Genomic DNA, 23,790 nt, shown 5'->3' with positions numbered 1-23,790 from the left:
GCGAGGGGGTGGTAAGGGACAGGGGAGGGTGGGGGCGGGCTCCTACGACTACATAACCCCAGGGTACTAAGTGCTAAACCAGGACACAGTAAAAACAAAGTAAAACAAACAAGGTGTTTTTGCACAGGGAGTGCTAGCTAGCTAATTTGCGAGGGGAGGTATTGTTTTCATAAAGCATCAGGGTAACTATCGGCCAGGCAACTAGGGGAAGGAAGTACCACCAACGTATGACTTCAGATGGTTCTAGAACCCTGGATGATGTGACAGTTGGACAGTCACATCCAACACACAACACTTTGGTTCATTCTACTACACAGCTAGGGTGATCTGTTACCCTTCCACAGCTAGGCTAATCTGTGAGCTGTTGTTGTTCCAGAGCCAGGCAGTAATCAATCAGAAATCATTCTATTTGTTCTGTAGCCAACCAGAAAGCTTTGTATTTGTTCTGTAGCCAATCAGAAAGCTTTGTATTTGTTGTTTTAGGGTCATGACCTGCCAGGGGAGAGAACTCTGTCAAGCCAATCAGGAACTCTTGTGTTTGTTGTTCTAGATGCATACGTTCAGCTCATGGTGCTAATCTACCAGCTGGGGGCCACTTTCCAGTAAATGCTGACCGGCTTGTTTAGAATCCTCTCTTGGCTTTGTTCAGCTGTGGCCGGTCATCTATCTCCCAAGCAGGGGAGGCTTGCGGAGGTAGAAATCGGAGGACAGGGCTCATTGTAATGCATGGAACGGAATTGATTTGGAGACCATTCGCGTTTGATGCCATTCCTCATTCCGTTCCATGCCTTACAATGAGCCCCGTCCTCCGACTTCTACCTCCACCAGCCTCCCCTGCTCTTGAGGGACTGTGTCTCTCTGGGTTCACAGAGACGGGCCCCTGCCAGGGGACCCAGTGGCCCGGTCGCTATGATGTCAGGCAAGCAAGGCCTCAGCTGAAACACGAGCCAGAACACAACAGAACCGGACTGACACATGATAATATTCAGATGTATCAGTAATAGCAGTTATAGAAACTTCTTCTGAAACTTTTTCTTCTGAACTCTGAATTGACGACTTTTCTTTTAGGACACGGAATTCCAACTAGAGTTGTTTGTTGTCATGGAGATGTGAGAAGCTGGAATACCCATCACACTAAAGCAGGGGCACAAAGGCGGGTCTCCATGGAGACACACAGGACAGGTGATCTCGCCATCTAACTGTAGTTACAGCCTCTCACACACACACACACACACACACACACACACACACACACACACACACACACACACACACAGCACAACTGTTGCCCAACTTTCTACTTGTGTATGAGCTGTTCAAACAGTCTGGGTCACATGACAAACAAATAGGCTGTGTGTGTGTGTGTGTGTGTGTGTGTGTGTGTGTGTGTGTGTGTGTCTGTGTGTGAGTGTGTGTGTGTGTGTGTGTGTGTGAGTGTGTCTGTGTGTGTGTGTGTGTGTGTGTCTGTGTGTGTCTGTGTGTGAGTGTGTCTGTGTGTGTGTGTGTGTGTGTGTGTGTGTGTGTGTGTGTGTGCGTGCGCGTGCATGTCCTGTACTCCATGCAGCCTCTGGGGCTGTGGGATCCTGTATGTAGTGAAACTTCAAAGACAGCTAGATGAAAGAGGAATAGTTACAGTAAGGAAAAGTAGGTCACGGGAGGAGTCAGGGGGGGACTTGTTCTGACACAGCAAATCCATTCTTCTAGATTAGGCAGTTCTAGATTAGAGGCAGTTCTAGATCAGAGGCAGTTCTAGATCAGAGGCGGTTCTAGATCAGAGGCGGTTCTAGATTGGAGGCGGTTCTTAATAACCATCAATATCAATGCCTGCAGACAGCCAGCCAGGGAATGCACCAGGAGCAGATCATGAACAGCAGGTTAATCAGGGAATGCACCAGGAGCAGATCATGAACAGCAGGTTAATCAGGGAATGTGTTCATGTGTTACTGTCATTAGAATGCTTCTGTTCTTTAACAACATCAATAATATCATACCGTTAGCTGGACAAAGGCTATCATTAGGTTCTCCAGTGGATCATCTGTGTGTGTGTGTGTGTGTGTGCGTGTGTGTGTGTGTGTGTGTACCTCTACAGCCAGCGAGCCCAGACTCTCCAGTAGATTATCCGTGGCCTTGGCTACCTGCTGCACGGCCTCGGGGTCCGCCTTCACATCCCTCTGTTAGAGGAGAGAGAGAGAGATGGAGAGAACAGAGGAAGAAAGGAGGAGAGGTCAGAGGTTAACAAACCTTCCTCACACCCACCACGGCTTTCTAACCATGTGTATGTGCGTGCATGTGTGTGCGTGTGTGTGCGTGCATGTGTCTGTCTGCGCGTGTGTCTGTGTGTGTCTGTGTGTGTGTGTGTGTGCGCGCATCTGTGTGTCTGTGCGTGTGTGTGCGTATGTGTGCGTGCGCGTGTTTGTGCTTGCGTGCGTGCGCGTGCGTGTGTGTGTGCGTGTGTGTGTGTGTGTGTCTCGAGGGCAAGCAGACTCCAGTGACCACGTCTTGTTCCTCAACGGCACAGGAAACAGGAAGAACATTGTTTGTTTGTTTGTGTGTTTACTGTTCATAAGACCTCTGACCCCACTAACACACACCACAGTGTCACCGTGGCCTGGACACTAACCAATATTAGCATTAAGAATCATATTTGATTGACACAGTGATGCAAAACACTTTTATGGGCAGTGATAATCATTGTAAATACACTGGCTGGTGTCCAGGCCCCTTGAGTTGTCATAAAGCTGTAAATGTTTCACAAGACATCCCTGATCAAAGTGACCCTTTGTGATACATAATTACTGGGATTTATAACGTGCTGTAACTTATACTCACTGAGCACTTTATTAGGAACACCTGCACACCTTCTCATGGTGGAGGTGGTGGAACACCTGCACACCTTCTCATGGTGGAGGAACACCTGTACACTTTCTCATGGTGGAGGTGGTGGAACACCTGTACACCTTCTCATAGTGGAGGTGGAGGAACACCTGTACACCTTCTCATGGTGGAGGTGGTGGAACACCTGCACACCTTCTCATGGTGGAGGAACACCTGTACACTTTCTCATGGTGGAGGTGGTGGAACACCTGTACACCTTCTCATAGTGGAGGTGGAGGAACACCTGTACACCTTCTCATGGTGGAGGAACACCTGTACACCTTCTCATGGTGGAGGTGGTGGAATGGTGTGGGGAATGTTAATTACCAATCAATCATCACTTGAATGCCACAGCCTATTTGAGTATTGTTGCTGACCATGTGCATCCCGTCATGGCCACAATTTACCCATCTTCTAATGGCTGCTTTCAGCATGATAATGCACCATGTCACAAAGCAAAAGTCGTAATAAAGGGAGTATTACCCAGTATTAGTATAGTGTTGTAATAAAGGGAGTATTACCCAGTATTAGTATAGTGTTCTAATAAAGGGAGGCCCTACCCAGTATTAGTATAGTGTTGTAATAAAGGGAGTATTACCCAGTATTAGTATAGTGTTGTAATAAAGGTGTAATAAAGGGAGTATTACCCAGTATTAGTATAGTGTTTCTAATAAAGTGCTCAGAGTATATAATACGCGTATTACAAGGTCAGCGGCGTGACAGACAGATAAACTGGTAGCAACATGTACAAAACAATTGACCTTTCTAGATTTAATACCTTCAATGAAACGTGATTTCTGACGCATTTCTGACGCATTTCTGACCTTTATCGATACACCTACTAGGTTGGTATTGAGGTGCGACCGTCGCTTTGATGGAAGTTAGCTTTCACACGTAGCCTCGGGCTACAAACTGCGCTAACTCCATCTGACGACACCACAATACAGGGACAAGCAACAACATGCTCTCCTTCGCCCACGCTGCCTCTCCCTCCCTCTCCCTGCCTTTCCCTCCCTTTCCCCCCCTCTCTCGTTCTTCTCCTGTTCCTTTTCTGTCCTTTCTCCTCGAAAGGGTGTGTGTGTGTGTGTGTGTGTGTGTGTGTGTGTGTGTGTGTGTGTGTGTGTGTGTGTGATGGCTTGGAGCGCGTCGCTGGTAGAGAGAGAGCGTTACAGCCGGTCCGTTAATGATAACAACTGACCAAAAGCCAAACCCCCTTATCAACCCCCCCCACCCCCCGTGAGGCCATCTCTCCCCAGCGACAGCCTCATTCAAGCCCCTCTCTCTCTCTAAACAATTCCCCCTCTTGTCTGAGGAAACTGGACGATCAAATCTGGGACAGTCATTGGGGCCTCTTCTCCCTCCTTTTGTCTCTCTATCCCCCTCTCCTTCTCTCCTCCTCTCTTCCTCTATCCCCCCCCCTCTCCTCTATTCCCCTCTCCTTCTCTCCTCCTCTCTTCCTCTATCCCCCCCCCTCTCCTCTATTCCCCTCTCCTTCTCTCCTCCTCTCTTCCTCTACCCCCCCCCTCTCCTCTATTCCCCTCTCCTTCTCTCCTCCTCTATCCCCCCCCCCCCTCTCCTCTATTCCCCTCTCTAGAGGAATGGAGGACCTCTTGTTGTTTATGGCTCTGGGGGCTGCAGGACAGGAGAGGCTCTGAGGTTAGGAGAGGCTGTGATAGGCTGGTCTGGGGGATAGGAGAGGCTCTGATAGGCTAGGTCTTACCCGGATGGGTTTGAGGAAGTCCAGGTTGTGGAGGAAGAGTCTCTCGGCCTGGTTGAGCCAGGACCGGGGGGAGCGGCAGATGAGGTCCTGCACCAGGCCGGTCACACGGCTGTCTGAGATGGTCACAAAGTCCTCCAGGGACGTCCCACTGACGTTACTGCGGCTGGAACACAGGTCCCGCAGGTGGACCCCGAAACCTTTGATCAACACCTGGTGGGGAGGAGAGGATAGAGGGTTAGAGAAGAGAAGAGGATAGAAAAGAGAGGATAGAGGATAGAGAAGACAAGAGGATAGAGAAGAGGAGAGGATAGAAAAGAGAGAAGGGAAGAGAAGAGGAGAGAAGAGAAGAGAAGAGAAGAGAAGAGAAGAGAAGAGAGGAGAGGAGAGGATAGGGAAGAGAAGAGAAGAGAGGAGAGGAGAGGAGAGGATATGGAAGAGGGTGAGAGGTGGAGGGGGAAGGTGAGCAAGGGAGAGAGGGAAGTAAAAAGGAGAAGAGAGAGAGAGTGGGGAGGAGCCGCAGACAGGCCTTGACCATGTGACCAGAGCATCACAGTCATTAGCACATACATGTTTGTTATCTCTAGCAACACGCCTAACCTTTGACCTCCATCACCTCTATATCTACCTCCACCTGAACCTCTACCGTACCTGGCGGAGGGCTGGGGGTTGGACATGTGACGCTGCATCAGGTGGTTGGGAGGTGGAGTTAATGTGTGATTGCTGCAGATTACGGAGAGCCTGTTGACACTGCTGGGACGGCCTTGACCCCTAGCTGACCTCGACCCCAGACAAGATAGGATGAGGAACAGGCAGGGACTAATGTTGTGAGAATGTGAAGCAGTAGAGGCTGGCGGAGGTAGAAATTGGAGGACGGGCTCGTTTGTAACTCATGGAACGGAATAAGGAATTATTCCTCTTGTTATAATGAGGTCCATCCTCCGATTTCTACCTCCACCAGCCTCCATTGATGTGGAGATACACTGTAAGTGGAAGATAATGGACATTTTCTAGGAGTGAAGTTTATTTAAATGACTTTATAGCAAACTGACCAGTCATATGGAGGTTTATCCTGACCATGTGACCTGACCCGTAAAACGCCTGGGCCCTATAATCCGGGCCTGTTTTTTTTTTTCTGCTATAGGAAGACTCCTGGCCCTAGAAGATGCTTGTATGCTAGTGCTTTGGAAAGCAGCTTTCTTCTCCTTACCTTTTCCAAGTTCACGTCCGCCTCTACGATCTCCCGGACGGCGTGAGGCGAGAAGGAAGCGTTCTGCTGGAGAAATGTTGACAACGTCTCGTTGTCATGGAGAAAGTCCCTCAGTTTGAACCCTGCAGAAGAGAAACACAACAAATGTGTTCAAACCAGCGCTCACGTATTCACCTGAGATGACTGGCTGTGTACTGTACATCAGGGGAGGCTGGTGGAGGTGGAATTCGGAGGACGGGCTCATTGTCATGCATGACAATAAGCCTGTCCTCTGATTCCTACCTCCACCAGCCTCCCCTGACATGCAGGTTTGTTTGTTTTTTAATATGTTTTTAGGGCCTTTCTGCTTTATTGGGACAGAGACAGTGACAGGAAGGATGGGTGAGAGAGAGGAGGGATGACATGCAGGATATGTCGATGGCCGGAATCGAACCAGGTACCTTGTGATGATATGGTATGCGCCTTAGTGTTCTACGCCACTGAACGCTCCGACACGCAGGGTTGAAATGATCCTACAACTCAGAGACTCGGTGTTGGGATTCTGCTGTGAACTTTCAGGGAGAACGTTCTAAGTCTCGGTCCTGTATCAGCTTTCATCTTTCATTCAGACATGTCTTTGTGTTATTGCTGGGCCGTGCGTGTGTTCACAGGTTCCCTCTGCCCTGTGTGTTCTCTCCGGTGGCAGGCCTTACAAACGCCTCGGTGCAGGACTGACGGATTATTGGGATAAGCTTTCTTTTGTCTTTTTCAAAGTTTAAATCAAACCCATGTTTTAACAAGCGGGCGTGGCAGCAGGAGAGGGCTTGGCGGAATTTGGGATTCGTAGGCTCCACACTCGTCACAGCCACTTCCCTATGTATCCCAGACACATTCGTCCTGCGTGACTCGGAAAACATTCCGAGTTTCGGGGAAAGGCTGTGCTCACACGGGATGGGAAGGCTGTGCTCACACGGGATGGGAAGGCTGTCCGCGTGTCTGCGGGAAATGTCAGCCACATAACTGAAACCACACCGGAGGAAATACCTGGCTGCAAATATGACCTTCTCATAACATGCTCACGCACACATGCCTGCAGGCAGACAGGCATGCATGCACGCACACACACACACACACACACACACACAAACACACACACACACACACACACGCACAGACACACACACACACACACACACACACACACAGACACACACACACACACACACACACACACACAGACACACACACACACACACACACACCCCTCTGTCCCTACCGCACCCCTAGCTAAAACAGGTGTTGAGAAATAGCAAAGCTGAAGCATGAAGACCAACTACTACACACACACACACACACACACACACACACACGATTAAAGTCTTTCCCCTCCCAGCCAGGTGAAGTCCAGAGAGAGAGACCAGGTGGGTATGTCTGATCCACGTCATGAAAAGCAGCTCGGGGCCAAAGAGGAGCACCTCCAAGATGCAAGGTTAAATACAGCCAACTGTACCCATGGTTACATAGAACAGAGACCGTCTCTAAGACAACCCTAGCTGCCCACCTCACAAGAGAGAGAGCACTGACTCTGCACATCAACCACACACACACACACACACACACACTCGCTCTCTCCTAGAATACACACACACACACACACACACACACACACACACACACACCCCACACACACACAGTTGCTATTATTATTACTTTATCTAACACTTATTGCCTTGTTTTTGTGTTATTATTGTATTTTTATTGCTGCCTCCTGATATGTTCACTGTTGAGAGGAAGCTGGCAAATGAGCATTTCATTGTACAACTGACTGTATCCTGTTCATACAACACACACACACACACACACACCGCACGCGCACACACACACACACACACACACACAGTATCCTGTTCTGTTCATCGACCAACAGACTCTGACTTAGAGTAAACCTAGAGACAAAACAATAACAGCCCTGGCCCACTTCCTGTTCCTAGAAGCTCTGTCCCTCTTCCCCACCTACCAGCATTAACACAGCAGACCATGTGACCAGACCAGGACTCACTAGGGGCCCTGAGTTTTTCCTCGTCAAGTCGCCTCATCAGGATAAACTCCAGGCCCTCCAGGCCACTTCAAAGCACGCGGCTCACAGACAGGGGCGTGGCCTGAGTGACACCAGGTGACTGTGTGAACCGACACATTCAGACAGCCACATGACACACTTCACACCTTCAGCCCAGGTACACACACATACACACCCACACCCACACACCTCCTTCACACCTTCAGCACAACGACCGACTAGCTAGAACACACACACACACACACACACACACACACACACACACACACACACACACACACTTCCTTCACACTGAATAACAGCCCATAGGATCATATACACAGACTGTCTGCTGTTAGCTACAGACTACCCCCCCCCCCTCCTTATGTCTCAATACTGTGCTGCTGCTTTTGAAAGAACAAAAGCTGGAAATGGGGTCCGGTCGCTTGTTCTGATGGCAGTGGGGGGCTGGAGGGGAGGATGAGAGAGAGGGAGGGGGGGGGGGGACAAAAGGCCAGGAGGTGGCAGATTCCTGGAACAGGACCCCCCTCCCCTTTTTGAAGGAAAGCGGAGGTGAAGGGGGGGCGGGCGGTCAGAGAGGGTGTGGGGACACAGAGAGCCTTTCAATAGCCCTCAGACTATTCAGGTCAATTAGCGACACATTCTACCCAATGACCCACAACAACGCTTTAGAATTAGTGACAGAGCAAATTCATCACTTTTTTACTGGCCCCCACTTCCCCCAACATCAATCCCCCTCCCCCCCACCCCCCACACACTCCTCAGCATTAATTTTTTAATTTTTTCACCACACTGAACTTCACAAAGCCAGGAGACATAACTGTCCAAATGAGGTAAACCAAGGCCAAGCTCGCCCCCCGTTGACCCACAACATACCTCTGCATTAGCCACAGGTCAATTGCATCAATGTTGGTCTTCTGCTTACAGTTCATTAGCCCCCGCCCCACCCCAACCCCCCCAGAACTTGACACCTCCCAGCAAATCTAGTCTGACAAATCCCTGGCTCTATTGTACTGCCGAGACATTAACAGGCTCCTGTGAATTCCAGCTTTGTCCTCTGAGCCAAGACTAGAGAGGCCCGTCAGACCCAGCCAAGCCTAGAGAGGCCCGTCAGACCCAGCCAAGTCCTGCCAGCTAGCCACAGGGTGAAAGAACTAGCTGTACTGTACCGGGCCGCCTTACTATTAGGTTGATCACTCTGGGTCCAGATTATGGTCCTTTGGAAGATTAATCCATCTAAATATCATTCCATATCAAGCTGCTAGATGGCTATTAACTCATTCAGCGTCGAAGGTGAATAAAGTCGCCCAAATTGAGTGCCAAGGGTGACTTTATTCCACCAGAAATGCATACATTTCATTCTGTAGCCAATCAGAGTGTTGTTGCTAGGTAAACACCACACAGAACACTTGGCACTCTAGGTGGTGAGTGTTCCGGAACACTTTGGCAGTTGGTGATTTAAACGTGTGAATTACATTAGGGGCCTAGCCTGGATGCTAACTCCTGCTGAGATTAGCTAGCCGATGGCAGACTTTGACATTTATGGAAGCCCCTGAATCAGTGAGTTGGGGTGACAGAGACCATATATAGACCAGATTATCTGCCTCTACATAATCCCCTCTCACTCACCGGCCCCATCAACAATCACTTATCAATACTAATCAATGATTTAATTCAATCAATTTAGATAAGGATAGAGGTCCACGTTGTCCACAGAAAGCACATTGCGAAACAAGCACACAAAAGACATTCTACGAAAAAAGCAGCAATTAATTTGGAACCAGAATAGTTGGGTGTCTTTTGTCCCAGAGGAGAGGCCATTAGGGTTGGCCCCGGCACTGGGGGAGGCGGTCAGAGCGTGTCCACAAACCCGGTGACACCACCCCAGGCCGGCGGTATCAAACCCGGTGACACCACCCCAGGCCGGCGGTATCAAACCCGGTGACACCACCCCAGGCCGGCGGTATCAAACCCGGTGACACCACCCCAGGCCGGCAGTATCAAAGCTGCTTGATCTCAGTGTGAGGAAGAGGAAACAATACTTAGGCAAACCTTTCAAACTCCTCATCTGAGGCCGTGCAAACACCCGCTGCTGACATTACAGTTATTATTTTAAAGCTTATAAATGCTTCTCTGCCCCCCTCAGATCTAAAATATTAATGTCTTGTATTTCCTCTGTTCAAAACCACACTCCTCTGGTCCCAAGCAGGTCAGGAAGACAGCGCTCTGCCTGCTCCTAGAACCTTCTACAGAGTCTTACTGGCAATGAGTAGAGTAGAGCGAGTAGAGAATGATTGTGATATTATTTCCCTTTTTTCAGATTAATGCACTTATGGTAAGTCAGTCTGGATAAGAGCATCTGCTTAATGACTACATCAAATGTAGGTGTACAGGTTTACCCACATTCCCCAATGGTCGTTCCCCAGGTCAAACCCACGTTCCACAGGTCAAACCCACGTTCCACTGGTCACGTTCCCCAGGTCAAACCCACGTTCCCCTGGTCAAACCCACGTTCCCCTGGTCAAACCCACGTTCCCCTGGTCAAACCCACGTTCCCCAGGTCAAACCCACGTTCCCCAGGTCAAACCCACGTTCTCCTGGTCAAACCCACATTCTCCTGGTCACGTTCCCCTGGTCAAACCCACGTTCCCCTGGTAAAACCCACGTTCTCCTGGTCACATTCCCCTGGTCACGTTTCCCTGGTCAAACCCACGTTCCCCTGGTCACGTTTCCCTGGTCAAACCCACGTTCCCCTGGTCACGTTCCCCTGGTCACGTTCCCATGGTCACGTTCACCTGGTCAAAACCACGTTGTCCTGCTTATATAAGGACACGGTGCTAGATCCCAGAGCTGATAAAACTGATATCATCGAGCCTTAATCAACAGGAGTGTTGTTATCAGGAGGGTAATGTGTAAAAGTGCTACCTTGGCACATTGTCAGTGCACTGTGAACTCACAGGTAGACGTACACTCACTGGACACTTTATTAGGAACACCTGTACATCTTCTCATGGTGGAGGTGGTGGAATGGTGTGGGGAATGTTTTCTTGGCACACTTCCGGCATGATAATGCACCATGTCACAAAGCAAAAGTTGTCTCAAACTGGTTTCATGAACATGACAATGAGTTCAGTGTTCTTCAGTGGCCTTCCCAGTCACCGGATCTGAATCCAATAGAACACCTTTGGGATGTGGTAGAACGGGAGATTCACAGCTTGAAAGTGCACCTGAAAAATCGGCAGGAATTGCGTGATGCAATCATGTCACCATGGACCAGAATCTCAAAGGAATGTTTCTAACATCTTGTGGAATCAATGCCACGAAGAATTGAGGCTGTTTTGAGGGCAAAGGGAGTATTAGTATAGTGTTCCTAATAAAGGGAGTATTACCCAGTATTAGTACAGTGTTTTAATAAAGGGAGGCCCTACCCAGTATTAGTAGTGTTCCTTATAAAGGGAGGTCCTACCCAGTATTAGAATAGTGTTTTAATAAAGGGAGTATTACCCAGTATTAGTAGTGTTTTAATAAAGGGAGGCCCTACCCAGTATTAGTAGTGTTCTAATAAAGGGAGGCCCTACCCAGTATTAGAATAGTGTTTTAATAAAGGGAGGCCCTACCCAGTATTAGTAGTGTTCTAATAAAGTGCTCGGTGAGTGTATATAACACATCAACCTTCAACAGCTTGAGGATGTTGCATCATCTTGGTTTATACTTCTACATAGCTTAGCGATAGAACCAACCGCTGGATTGATTTGAGTCATGTCTGAAATGCACACGCCGGCTTGAACTATATTGACTTCTTCCACTTGGCCTAAAGTAACGTCAACATTTCACAATGTCGCCGCAGGACTAGCCAGGGCTAGCAGGGAGAGGATGAGAGGACAGTGCATATACTGTATATACACTTCTCACACCATAACTCATTCCGTTCCGTACATTACAATGAGCCCGACCTCCGATGTCTACCTCCACCAGGCTCCCCTGTGGACCACTCATCATCCGGTCCTGTATTTGCTCTGAAAGGCATCCATCCATTTACAGACTCCATTACCTAACGCTGACACAACGACAGATCCTTTTACCCAGACAGGCCCTAATGTGTTTAACCGAAACCTAACCGGATTCACCAAGCCTCCAGTGAGGGGGAGGCAGGTAAACCTCCGTGCCCGGGGAGTCAGGTAAACCTTCGTGCCCAGGGAGGCAGGTAAACCTCCGTGCCCGGGGAGGCAGGTAAACCTCCGTGCCCGGAGAGTCAGGTAAACCTCCGTGCCCGGGGAGTCAGGTAAACCTCCGTGCCCGGGGAGGCAGGTAAACCTCCGTGCCCGGGGAGGCAGGTAAACCTCCGTGCCCGGGGAGGCAGGTAAACCTCCGTGCCCGGGGAGGCAGGTAAACCTCCGTGCCCGGGGAGTCAGGTAAACCTTCGTGCCCAGGGAGGCAGGTAAACCTCCGTGCCCGGGGAGGCAGGTAAACCTCCGTGCCCGGAGAGTCAGGTAAACCTCCGTGCCCGGGGAGGCAGGTAAACCTCCGTGCCCGGGGAGGCAGGTAAACCTCCGTGCCCGGGGAGGCAGGTAAACTCTGTGCCCGGGGAGGCAGGTAAACCTCCGTGCCCGGGGAGGCAGGTAAACTCCGTGCCCGGGGAGGCAGGTAAACCTCCGTGCCCGGGGAGGCAGGTAAACCTCCGTGCCCGGGGAGGCAGGTAAACTCTGTGCCCGGGGAGGCAGGTAAACTCTGTGCCCGGGGAGGCAGGTAAACCTCCGTGCCCGGGGAGGCAGGTAAACCTCCGTGCCCGGGGAGGCAGGTAAACCTCCGTGCGAGGGGAGTCAGGTAAACTCTGTGCCTGGTCTTGTAGCCAGATCCGCTCTGTGTTTCCCAGGCTTCTGCGAACCCGATGGCCTGCCAGGACCTGCCAGCCGGCTGGGGTGAGGAGAGGGGTGGAGAGGGGCGAGGAGAAGGGTGAGGCTTTTACCCCCTTCACCCCCCCACCTCTGCCCACCACCTCTCTCACATCACGCCACCTCTCCTCCCCCGCATGCCCACGGGTTAATAACGGAATGTGATTAAGGATTGAAGGTGGAGAGTGAAACCAGAGCGGTATAGATCTGTTCAGTCATTTACCGGCACAGTAGGTGTGTGCGTTTGAGTGTGTGTGTAAGGGTAAGTGTGTATGTGTGTGTGATTGTGTGTGTATGTGTATGTGTGTATGGGTGTGTGTGTGTATATATATATACAGTATGTGTGTGTATATGTGTGTGTGTGTATATGTGTGTGTGTGTGTGTGTGTGTGTGTGTGTGTGTGTGTGTGTGTGTGACCCAGTAGGCAGGTTTCAACAGGTAGAACTCTCGCTGCGAGTTGGTACAGCATAGACGGAATTCCACTAAAGCTCCTCTCTCTCCAGCTCCGGTGTGGGCGTTCCACCCCGGGCCTGTTCAATGAGCCGCAGAGCTGACAGGACAGGCAGACGTAGAAATACACCGCATAGAACTGCCCGAATTCTCAATAGAGCACGACTGAGAGTTGTCTCCAATCTATAATGTCCATATCTATCTGTAAACATTACAACCAACTGAATAGGCCACCGGATTGTGTGCAATGCAGTCTATGTGGTGGTTGAAAGGACCTTTGAGCTTTGACCTATGACCCCGTGGTGTCCTACCTTTGGTGGTGGCCTGCAGGGTCTGCAGCGCCTGGATCAGGTCCTTGAAGCCGTCCAGGTTACGGTCGTTCTGGCTGTACAGCAGGATCTTCTTAGCATCAGAGAACAGACGAGAGATTCTGCCAGGACACACACACACACAGGGCCAGGTTAATACACATACACACACACACACACACACTTTGGTCTAGGGATGTTATTACCGAATAAATAAAAAAAAAAAACATTGGTATGTCATTCTTCTCATAAACAGGGGGAAACTCTTCACAATCACAGCTAAATCAGTTCACCAAAACTGTTGTCTTCGTGTTTGGGGTCTGGGGGATGTGGGCTATTTACCAGACAAGACGCAATCAACCTGAACACAATGCTAATCAGGGCTGCTGTCTCAAACAATACGTTTTAAAGATAAACTCTTGTATCTAAAATAGTATTTGTGTTGTGGGGGGAGGCGAGGGGTGTGTGTATGTGTGTGTGTGTGGTGTGGTCTGTGTGTGTGTGTGTGTGTGTGTGTGGTGTGGTGTGTGTGTGTGTGTGTGTGGTGGGGGGGAGGAGAGGGGTGTGTGTATGTGTGTGTGTGTGGTGTGGTCTGTGTGTGTGTGTGTGTGTGTGTGTGTGGTGTGGTGTGTGTGTGTGTGTGTGTGTGTGTGATGTGTGTGTGTGTGTGTGGTGTGTGGGACTCACATAGAATCATTGAAGTTGCCCACCACCCCGGGCGACTCCCCGGGCGTGGGGTTCCTGAAGCAGGGGTTGTTGGCGTTGCAGATGATGCCCTGCACCCAGGGGAGGGTCCCCGCTGAGGGCATGGCCTTGTTAGGGAAATGACCTGGGGGAGGAGGGGGGGGGTTAGTGATGTCAGAGATGGAGAGAGAGAGATGGAGAGAGAGGGGGGGGAGTGGGAGGGAGAGGGAGAGAGGTGGGGGGGGAGAGGGAAAGACATTCAGAGGGAGATGGAGAGAGAGGGGGGGGAGTGGGAGGGAGAGGGAGAGAGATTCAGAGGGAGATGGAGATGGAGAGAGAGAGAGAGAGAGAGAGGGACAGAGATTCCAAGAGAGAGGGAGAGGGAAAGAGATGGAGAGAGAGAGAGGGAGAGAGAGAGAGGGAGGGAGACGGAAAGCGAAAGAGATGGAGAGAGACTCAACTTCAATGCAATCAATGTTTCCTACACAGATTTGAGGTACAGTACATACACATGGCAACACTCCAAACAACTTTAATGTTACAGCAAGAATGTGAGTAATACACATGATCTAACTCTAAGTCTCATCAGATGTTGAGGTGCATGAACCTCTCCTTCATCCCAGGCTAGGATCAGCTAACAGTAGGCTTTGAACCAATGTCCAACACACCAACAACTCCAAAGCCCTGTTGAAGGTTCTTGTCTAAACCCAGGTCCAGCAGAGGACAGGGTGCAGATAGGCCTTCTGTGTCTGACTGTCTTATCATGGGGCCCTGTAGTAACTGTCCCATACTGTAACCCTCACAGCCTTATCACTGTGTGTGAGTGTGTGAGTGTGTGAGAGTGTGAGAGTGTGAGAGTGTGAGTGTATGTGTGTGTGTGTGAGAGTGAGTGAGCGAGAGTGTGTGTGTGTGTGTGTGTGTGTGTGTGTGTGTGTGTGTGTGTATATGTGATTGAGGGAGAGTGAGTAAGTGTGTGTGTGTGTGTGTGTGAGTGTGTGAGAGTGTGTGTGTGTGTGTGATTGCCTAACTGCAGTGTACAACCTTTGGCCTCCTGTGATGTCGTCTCTACTCCTCCGTGAGAGGTTTGCAGTTGTTTGTGTGATGAGTCAAAAAAAGTAGGTCTGTTATCAGCAAACCTTTAAGACTGCCAACTGTCCCATTACTGAGCACAACACAGATAAGATAACCCTCCTGAAGACGACGCAGAATAGAGGTGGCCATCTTGGATTTCAGAGCTAGCTGATTTAACAGCTCATGATGCAGCCACAGATTTATGACATGATTACATAGAGAGTTGAATGGGCCAACCAGGTGAACTAGGATCACTCATCGAATTTCATCTTGTTCAGCTTTTGGGAGGAATTGCGGCTGAACTCTAGATGGCCGAAGCTAGACAACCCCCGTAGACGCTTTTCAATCCCCGAGCTCCGAGCTAAAATGATTTACATCTTTGTGGGTGTTTAACAGTCTTATCCTCCAGTCCTGTTTCTTTCATCTTTCTCTCATCCCTCCTTCTCTCATGGTTGAGCTGCGTCTGTCCCCAGCAGCGAGGCCTCGTCTGTCCTATCTGGTCTGGGAGCAGTTGCAACATGCCCAGGCTCACATGCTGGTGATTCACTCCTGAACTATTCCCTCTCCTTCCCTCTGCAGGCGCTGCCGTTGGGGCCGGAGCCCAGGAGGAACTGAGAACCGTTTACCCGCCCGAGAGCTTCTGCTTTATGGCCGGAAGACATCGGCACCCTGATTCATAGAATTGAGAACATTCTTAACGTCATTCTGGTGCGAACACGGGAGAGCGGTCTCTCAGGATGCGGTCGTTACCGTGGTAACGGTCATAATTAGAGGCTGAAGCTTTATGACTGTGGTGGTCTCATATTCAGAAGCAGCTAATCCCGGCTAACTTAATGTACCCAAGATAATCACCATGCAATTAATTAACCCAAGCAAACTAAATGAAGCCAAGCTAAGCAAACTAACCCAACCAAACTAGCCCAAGCTAAGCAAACAAACCAAACTAACCCAACCAAACCAGCTCAAGCTAACCAAACTAACCCAACCAAACTAACCCAAGCTAACCAAACTAACCCAACCAAACTAGCCCAAACTAACCAAACTAACCCAAGCTAACCAAACTAACCCAAGCTAACCAAACTAACCCAAGCTAACCAAACTAACCCAAGCTAACCCAACCAAACTAGCCCAAACTAACCAAACTAACCCAAGCTAACCAAACTAACCCAAGCTAACCAAACTAACCAAGGTTAACCAAACTAACCAAACTCACTCAAGCCAACTAAATCTAATTAGTCTCCCGTGTGGCTGATTGGGATGACAGCCTGCGTTGGCTCACCACAGTGGTTATGTAAGGCCCCTCCCCTCCCGACCCGACCTACCCCAATCCCCCCCCCCCAGCCCCCTCCACTTACCCAGCCCTCTCCTACCCTCACCTAGACCTACCCCTGCCCCCCCCCCACCCATGCTATAGCTAAACCTACCCCCCCCCACCCCCGCCGTGACCTTCATCAGCTTCACACAGACCCTTGATAATGAGATTACAAGACCAATAAAGGCATCGTAAACTAGAACGCCTCAATAAAACCACACTAATACGACCGCAGGCGACCGGAGCCAGCGCAGGAAATGACAGTGGAACTCGAATGACACTGCAGAGGGAAGGGAGACATGCCTCGCGGTTCTTACAGAGACAAATTATGAAGTGATATTTTAACATTTCCCCTTGCGAAGTGTTTATGAGGACATGGTTGTATATGATTGTGATATGAGGTTGCTCAACCTGGACTCTATATGTTATACTTATCGAGATACTTATCATGTCTGATATCAAATGCCCTCAAAGCCCTGGACCTACTGTCATGCAGACGTAGGTCGTACCAGGGGAGGCTGGTGGAGGTAGAAATCGGAGGACGGGCTCATTGTAACGCATGGAATGGACTGAGGAACAGTATTGTGTTTGATATCACTCCTCATTCCATTCTGCGCATTACAATGAGGCCGTCCTCCGACTTCTACCTCCACCAGCCTCCCCTGCTACACAGAGGCTGTAGGAGCCATGGATGATATTCCCAGCCAGCAGACATCATCACCACAGAGACAGCTGGTGCGTCAGATACCATCACACTATCAGGAGCATCCTCCAGCTTTTCCAGAACACCAATTAGCAGAACAGAATATTCCACCTGTAGCATTTCTCTCGTAAAACCATGCACGTACCAGGTGATAAGGATACACCATAAAAAACGATTAGCTTGTTGGAATTTCAACAATTATGCACAAAGGGCACACGTGTGTTTACATGTGTGGCAAGGAGATAGCATTTTCTTTTGGTCAACAAAATGCATGTGCCTGGTTTAAATGCCACCAGACCTCCCTGGCAGGGCAACTGACATCCACAGTCATCACTCTTACTGTAACCACAGAAACTGGACAAGTTGGAGTGGCCATTTTGGGGAACAATGGGGAGGAGGAGGGGGGGGTGGGCTGCCATTTTGTGTCAACAGTTTGTGAGTAAACACTAAGTGACAGTGAATGAGGGTGTGTGTATGCAGCGAACTTACATTCATGTTGTTCGTAGGGCGGGTAGTTCAATCTCACGGAGATCAATATGAAGAAGATGAACAGCGGCCATACAATCTCTACCAGCAGTTGGATCTGGAGGACAAACAACAACACATCAAACAAGACAAAGACGGGCACTCAGCATTTTCAATGAGCAGAGCAGGCCTATGGAGAATCGTCACGACATTACACCTTAACCCCCCCCCCCCCCCCCCACACACACACACACACACACACTTTTACTGTAGGCCCCTAATAAACCCTCTCCTAATAGTCTAGAGCTTTTAAAAGCTGGCTTGGTGCACGGATTCTCCAAAGCCTCATTTAATATGTATGCATCAATGCTCCACTCCGGCCGGAAGAGGCTCTTCTGCTTTTTTTATTATTAGGACCTCATTCATTATGGATGACAGAGGCTGGGGAGGCTGGGGGAGGTAGACAGCGGAGGCCCGGCTCATTGTAATGCAGTGAACAGAATGAGGAACGGTATCACACACGTGTGGTATCGTTGGTAGCATTCCGTTCCATGCATTACATTGATTCCGGCCTCCGATGTCTACCTCCGCCGGCCTCCCCTGGACGGAGGAAGATCAATACAAGCGACCCTGACTTCAGAACAACAACCACAACATGACACGCAAACAACAAGAGTGATGTCATCTGTTCTCAGAGGCTGTAAAATGAACCGGTTAGAAACAGGAGACAGTGATATATATGTGTGTATATATATATGTAGAGAGAGAGAGAGAGAGAGAGAGAGAGACTGAGAGAGAAAGAGTGAGAGAGATATGAGGGTTGGTTAGTGACTATGTAAGGGTCTTCTGGAGACAATGCTTTAACTCCGAGAGGAAAGCGACCATTTCCAGACGACAGCGTAGCAGACAGGTCATTATCAAGACATTGACGGAGTGTGTTTTCAGCCCGTCTGCTGATTATCGGGGGGGGGGGTGGGGGTGTTTTTCAACTGTTCATTATGTGAGTCTCTGTTTCCCATCAGAAAAGAATGTTCCCTTTTCTTCCAGTTAAAGAGGAAGAAGTCAGAAAATGGCCGCTCTAAAAGTGCAGAACACATCAGAGTTCTCTCTCTGTCGGGCTAGGGGTTCTCTCTCTGTCGGGCTAGGGGTTCTCTCTCTGTCGGGCTAGGGGTTCTCTCTCTGTCGGGCTAGGGGTTCTCTCTCTGTCGGGCTAGGGGTTCTCTCTCTGTCGGGCTAGGGGTTCTCTCTCTGTCGGGCTAGGGGTTCTCTCTCTGTCGGGCTAGGGGTTCTCTCTGTCGGGCTAGGGGTTCTCTCTGTCGGGCTAGGGGTTCTCTCTCTGTCGGGCTAGGGGTTCTCTCTGTCGGGCTAGGGGTTCTCTCTCTGTCGGGCTAGGGGTTCTCTCTGTCGGGCTAGGGGTTCTCTCTCTGTCGGGCTAGGGGTTCTCTCTCTGTCGGGCTAGGGGTTCTCTCTCTGTCGGGCTAGGGGTCTATTCCATTTACAGAAGATTAACTGAAACTCAAAAATTCAAAAATGCAAATCACTCTCAATGCAGATTCATCAATTCATGAATTTAATTTTCAATTCAGTTCTTGAACTGGTTGAATTGTGATGTAGTTGACCCCGGCCTACAGGCTAGTGACCGGAGGGGACATCAGTGTCACACAGACACATGCCTGGTCTTTGTCCTCCACAGCTGCTGCTGCCTACAGTCTGCAGCAACAAAGGAGCTAGCTTGTAGCTTGGACCCAGGAGGTGTCTTTGGTAGTAACGCTTCGGGGGGAGGCCGGAGGAGGTAGAAATCGGAGGCTGGGCTAATTGCAGTGCGGCCTCCCCTGATGAGTTGTAGCAGATTTCTCATAGAACAGAATGATACCAAGCTCAGATGAAGAGAGAGAGAGAAATATCCAACGAACTGATAATGTGAAGATTCGATGGGTTTCTAAACAACTATTACTTGATGAACAGAGAATGATTAAGAACCCAGAAGAGATGAGTTCTAAGAGACTAGGGGAGTTATAACACAGTTATAAAACTATAGTACCAAATCTAAACAACAGTTATGACAGTTTAAAAACACTCGTGTGAGAACGAGGCACTACAGCATAACAAAACAACGACAACGACAACGACAACGACAACGACAACGCTCGTCCTCTTTAAAGACACACATCCACTTTCACTACCTCATTACTTTCCTCTTCAACAAACCAAGTCAGAGACAATGTCCTATACTCTTCCAAGTCAGAGACAATGTCCTATACTCTTCCAAGTCAGAGACAATGTCCTATACTCTTCCAAGTCAGAGACAATGTTCTATACCCTTCCAAGTCAGAGACAATGTTCTATACTCTTACAAGTCAGAGACAATGTCCTATACTCTTACAAGCCTTGCATCCTTTAAAGGGGCATTGCATTAATTCAGTCACAGTCAGTCATTTTAAAATAAAAAAGAGTCTCTCCTTACCGTCTGCCTTCTCCTGTACGTGAAGTTCTTCCACAGCAGTAAGCCCAGCTGAGTTGAGATGGACATCTCTACTCCGGACTTCTGTTCCTCAGGCTCGACCCCCGGGCTCCCGCTCTCTAGAATGAGACAGACCGCGGTGACGCGGGGTAAAAAGACGGGTCCACCCAGCCAGCACGCAGCTCAAAGGTATGGGGTCAAAGGTTGCATGTCTATCTGGAGCTGACAAGATCACTTCTTCTTCTCCTCCTCCTCCTCCTCCTTTTTCTCCTTTCCTTTCTCTATCTCTCTCTTTCAGACGGTTGTCCTCGCTTAGGGACTCCTCTGCTAAACACCAGGCGCTGTGTGAGTGTGTGTGTGTGTGTAAGAGAGACTACTCACTTCCTAAATAGACCCTGTATGAGTGGAGGGGACGTGTCAGGGAGGAGATGTCCCTAGGTGTGGAATGCTCTGTGTCTCTGTCACAATGGCCTCTGAAAGGGGCATTGATCAGTGGCGGACCCTCACACAGCCACACATTCGTGTTGTGAATGGATCCTAGACGCTGCATGACGATTGGGTAATTTACATTTAGGGCATTTAGCATAAGTTGTTATCCCCCCCCCCCCCCCCGCCCCCCTCACTTAAAAAGAAAAAGGTTTTCAAGTTTGTGATTTAATCAACTTTTCATCACAGATCTGATCATATGATCAGTCTTTGATCAGAAACCATGGCGATTCTGGGCCCAGGAAGAGGCCACGTTTCATAGGCAGGGGAAAGATAAGAAAATCACTATGAAACTAAAGAAAATCTTATTGATTCAATTCTTGGGAGAAAACATAGCCTCTGTATCACAACTGGTAAACCAAGACAAGTCTAAACACGTTAAAATGGCTTATTCATTTAGAATAATCTATTGTGAAAAATGTCACCTAAGAAGTGGCTTAGAACCATCCATTAAATAATCATTATAACGTGATTCCATGCATCATACAGTCAGGGTTATATCATATCAGATACGTATGATATTGATGATCTCGGCAGTTTCCTCTTGGCTCTAACGCAAGTCGGACTTGTGTTTGTTTTTAAGTGGAGACGCTGATAACATGCTGTTCTAGGGGCTGCTTATCACCTAATGTATCTACAGGGCTGGGGGCTGGCATCGTTATGATGGCATTACAGGCCTATCCATTTTCAAGAGAGCCGTGCCCCAACGGGCGTAGAAGCATCATGACAAAACAAGACAACCATTTCCCTTTATCTACCCAGTATAATCCTTCTATGGACCCATAAGCCCTATAGAATAAGGCATGGCGCATAGACAACTGTAGGCACATGTGGCGCCCCTATCGGTGGCCAGGGGAACATACCGGTCCAAGTACAGTTCATTGTTTCTCCGTGTCTGTTGTTCCAAACAGGTACACATGATTACCTTAAAGCGACGGTAACTTTACGTGCCTGAAAAACGACGTCGTTTTGAAATGATTTACATGTTTACAAAGCATACATTATTTTGAAGTTTGTGAAGTTCCTAAACAGTACTTTTTACAATTAAACAAAGTAACTAAACAATTGCATAACCCACTGTACAACTTAAGAGTTGACTTTGTTTCTTGAATACGCTTACTGGGCTAAGTGTGTTCCCTGTCAACAGTGAATTTGGTGACCACGGAGAGAATATGTGATTGTTCTGAACTGTCTGACGGGCTGTTCTGTTGTCCTCTCCGTTGTTGTGACTTACAGTAGGGTCCAGTGTTTTAACGGCTGCTTGAAGGAGTCGGGAATAAAGTCCGAACATTTTCAGCAAACCGATGTTCCAGTGACAACACAACTACAGTAGGCTTTTGTTTTGCACTTGCGATTGTGAAACCAAAAACATATTGTTTATTTTATTTTGCTTTTTTTTTGCAAACTATAACAGTAGGCCTACCTCGTGTTTTTTTAAACATACAAAAAACTACTGATAAACAAGCAAAACTAACACATATGAACTATATAACTAAACAAAAAAGCATTATTGATCCGATAACGGACGCTACAATAGCGTTATCTGAGTTGTCCATCTGTCTCTCTAATTAACGGACTCCATTGAAACAGCAGAATAAACTAAAACGAGACAATGAATAACAGAAGAAAACATATACAAATACCTTTTTCCAGACACACGAAATCAGTTCTCTCTCAGCATGAATTGAGTTTCCTCCCAATAAAACCAGCTTGTCCACCGTGAATGGTGTGTGTCCTGTGAGCTTGTTATCCAGGTAGTGCGATCTGTATCTCACGCTTGGCGGAGGAGGAGAAGCATCTGGACCGAGACAAGCTTTTATACGGAGAGAAGCTTGTCTACATCCGTTAGACTCTAAGAACCGGGGTTACTCCCGGTCAACGGAGACGCCAGCTTGAGATCTGTGATTCCGTGTCCCCCCTAGTGGACCACGTGCAGACTCAAAACACAACTCACACACTCCACGACCCCAGTTATGGTCCCTTACCTTCCTCCTCGCAAAATCACCCACTAGACCGTCCAAATCTAGCAGTCTGACAAGGTCTGACTCTATTGACATAAGTGACAATGAGCTGAGGCGTGTTTGGCACATGCTACTCCGTAGCTCATTTTTTATTCTGCCTAAAAGGGAAAATGTCCGCTCACCCTGGCAGTTTGTCACTGGCAAAATTAGAAAAATCCGAAGTGCCACGAAAACTTTGGGGAACACTGACTGCAGATTAGGTGCATGCAACGCCTCAAGCAATTTAGTTGGGCACTTCTCACCCTCAGAGTCAGACATGAAAGACTTGAATTGGATGAGTTCGTTGGCAAAGTTTATGTCCAGGTCAGATGGATATGCAGCGGAGAGTGCATTTACCTTTTCCACTATGACATCACTGTTAGACACCTGATCTGACATAAACAGAACTCCAAAAAGACTAGTCAAACGCTTGTAAGCATCCAAGCAATGTTCAAGGCATGCCACTGGTTTATCAATGACCACATAAAATGTTTCTATTTTGAACTTCTCCCTCCCCTCAAGTGTCACACCTGGCTCTGAGCTCTCATCTGCAAATGTTTTGTGTTTCCTCTTTCGCTGAAGATCGTGCTTATATGACTGAGAGACACTCGTCACATTTAAGGCTGCCATTTCAAAAGCCTCAAACTGGTCTCGCTGTCCCGCCACAGAATCCCTCAACGAGGACAAAAGCTGTGCTGCTACAGAGATATCAATGTCAAGTATGACGCCCCAGAAATGTGCCATGAACACCATCTCTAAGGTGTCCAATTTAGCACATAGTCCAGCGGCCTCAATTCGACTATCTCTTTTCTCATCTTCATCATTGCACACACCACCAAAGGCCTCTCTAATGTGGGGGTAATTTCTCCACAGTGCCTTGGTTGCCCGAGCACTCCACCGAGTACTGGACATGGATTTTAATGTCAGTCTGACATCTGTCTTCCGAAAGACTTTCCCCCATCTGTGTGTGGATGAAGACCAAATGTGCAAAGTGACTGCAACACGTTAAAGAACTGGTCAGCCTCTGGGCGACTGCCATCCAAGGTGTTAACACCAACTAAGTTAAGTGAACGCGCTGTGTAAGGCACATACTCTATCAG

The 23,790-nt window shown here is 48.8% G+C and overlaps 1 protein-coding gene across 1 annotated transcript in view; it reads right to left on the bottom strand.

The window, feature by feature from the left end:
• The window catches only part of abca1b (ATP-binding cassette, sub-family A (ABC1), member 1B), a 47,406-nt gene extending 24,947 nt beyond the window's left edge, over positions 1-22,459 (bottom strand). Inside the window, exons 1-8 of the mRNA XM_083686345.1 lie at positions 22,334-22,459; positions 20,208-20,323; positions 17,768-17,861; positions 14,196-14,337; positions 13,512-13,630; positions 5,802-5,923; positions 4,595-4,804; positions 2,082-2,171 (exon numbers count right to left, since the gene is read on the bottom strand). Coding sequence (XP_083542471.1) covers positions 2,082-2,171; positions 4,595-4,804; positions 5,802-5,923; positions 13,512-13,630; positions 14,196-14,337; positions 17,768-17,861; positions 20,208-20,273 — 843 coding nt within the window. The 5' untranslated portion in view covers positions 20,274-20,323; positions 22,334-22,459. The remainder of the gene's footprint in view (positions 1-2,081; positions 2,172-4,594; positions 4,805-5,801; positions 5,924-13,511; positions 13,631-14,195; positions 14,338-17,767; positions 17,862-20,207; positions 20,324-22,333) is intronic.
• Positions 22,460-23,790: the final 1,331 nt, after the last annotated feature.

This window comes from Argentina silus (genome assembly GCF_951799395.1).
Source record: "Argentina silus genome assembly, chromosome: 15".
Lineage (NCBI taxonomy): Eukaryota > Metazoa > Chordata > Actinopteri > Argentiniformes > Argentinidae > Argentina > Argentina silus.
Note: the sequence above shows the minus strand (reverse complement) of the source record. Positions and strands in the feature narration are given on the sequence as shown.